Source organism: Caenorhabditis briggsae, assembly GCF_000004555.2.
Source record: "Caenorhabditis briggsae AF16 supercontig from assembly CB4, cb25.NA_089, whole genome shotgun sequence".
NCBI lineage: Eukaryota > Metazoa > Nematoda > Chromadorea > Rhabditida > Rhabditidae > Caenorhabditis > Caenorhabditis briggsae.
In genome coordinates, this window is record NW_025543365.1 from 1,639 (window position 1) to 2,340 (window position 702).

At 40.7% G+C, this 702-nt stretch overlaps 1 protein-coding gene across 1 annotated transcript in view; it reads left to right on the forward strand.

Annotated features, from left to right (window-relative positions):
- The window catches only part of CBG24068, a gene marked incomplete at both ends in the record, with an annotated part of 1,503 nt that extends 922 nt beyond the window's left edge, over window positions 1–581 (forward strand). The window contains 2 exons of the mRNA XM_002648015.1: window positions 264–399; window positions 430–581. Coding sequence (XP_002648061.1) covers window positions 264–399; window positions 430–581 — 288 coding nt within the window. The remainder of the gene's footprint in view (window positions 1–263; window positions 400–429) is intronic.
- Between the last annotated feature and the right edge of the window lie 121 nt (window positions 582–702).

Sequence of the window (702 nt, forward strand, 5' to 3'; positions counted from 1 at the left end):
CCATGTGGTGGGATTCTAGCCCGCCCCGCGGCATTTTAATGTACCTGAAGCCGGCTCGTATGGTAAAGCTAAGATGGACTTCTATCATTTGATATCAAATCCGTCAAAATATCTTGTTCTGAAGCCGAGTTATCTGCCGGCCCGCCGTCTGCCCGGGCCGGCCCGTTTGCAACTATTCTGAGAACTTTGTCTATCGTGCTTGAACTGGGCTTGTGTATAATTTGAAAATTAAAAGTTTCCAAAACACATAAATCACTCTTCAGAATGGCTCGTATCCACGTACTCAAGTCATCGCAACCATGGTGATCCCTGGAAACATGCCCTCTGCTTTCCCTTTCTTTCTCACTTTCAAACTTGTTAGCTCATGCTCGACTAGCTCATTTTTTCATAAATCTTTAGGTTAAAAAATAATTATCTTAAAATTTACAGGTAACCTTAATTTTCGTTCAAAGTCGGTCACGATGGCAAAGGGAAACATCTTCGTAAGATTCAAAAACTACATTGTGGAGACAATCAGTGATACGTACCATCACATTCGCGAGCTACGTGCGGAATGGAATCGCCAACAAGGACGTGGTTAATTTGAATGGATCTTAAGATCAACTTTGTGAAATAAACCCTGTTAATTAAAACTGTTTGAGAGCATAAAATGAAAGATTGTCGGAGCTCTGGAAAAATATAGTTTTGCACTGAATGAAAGAT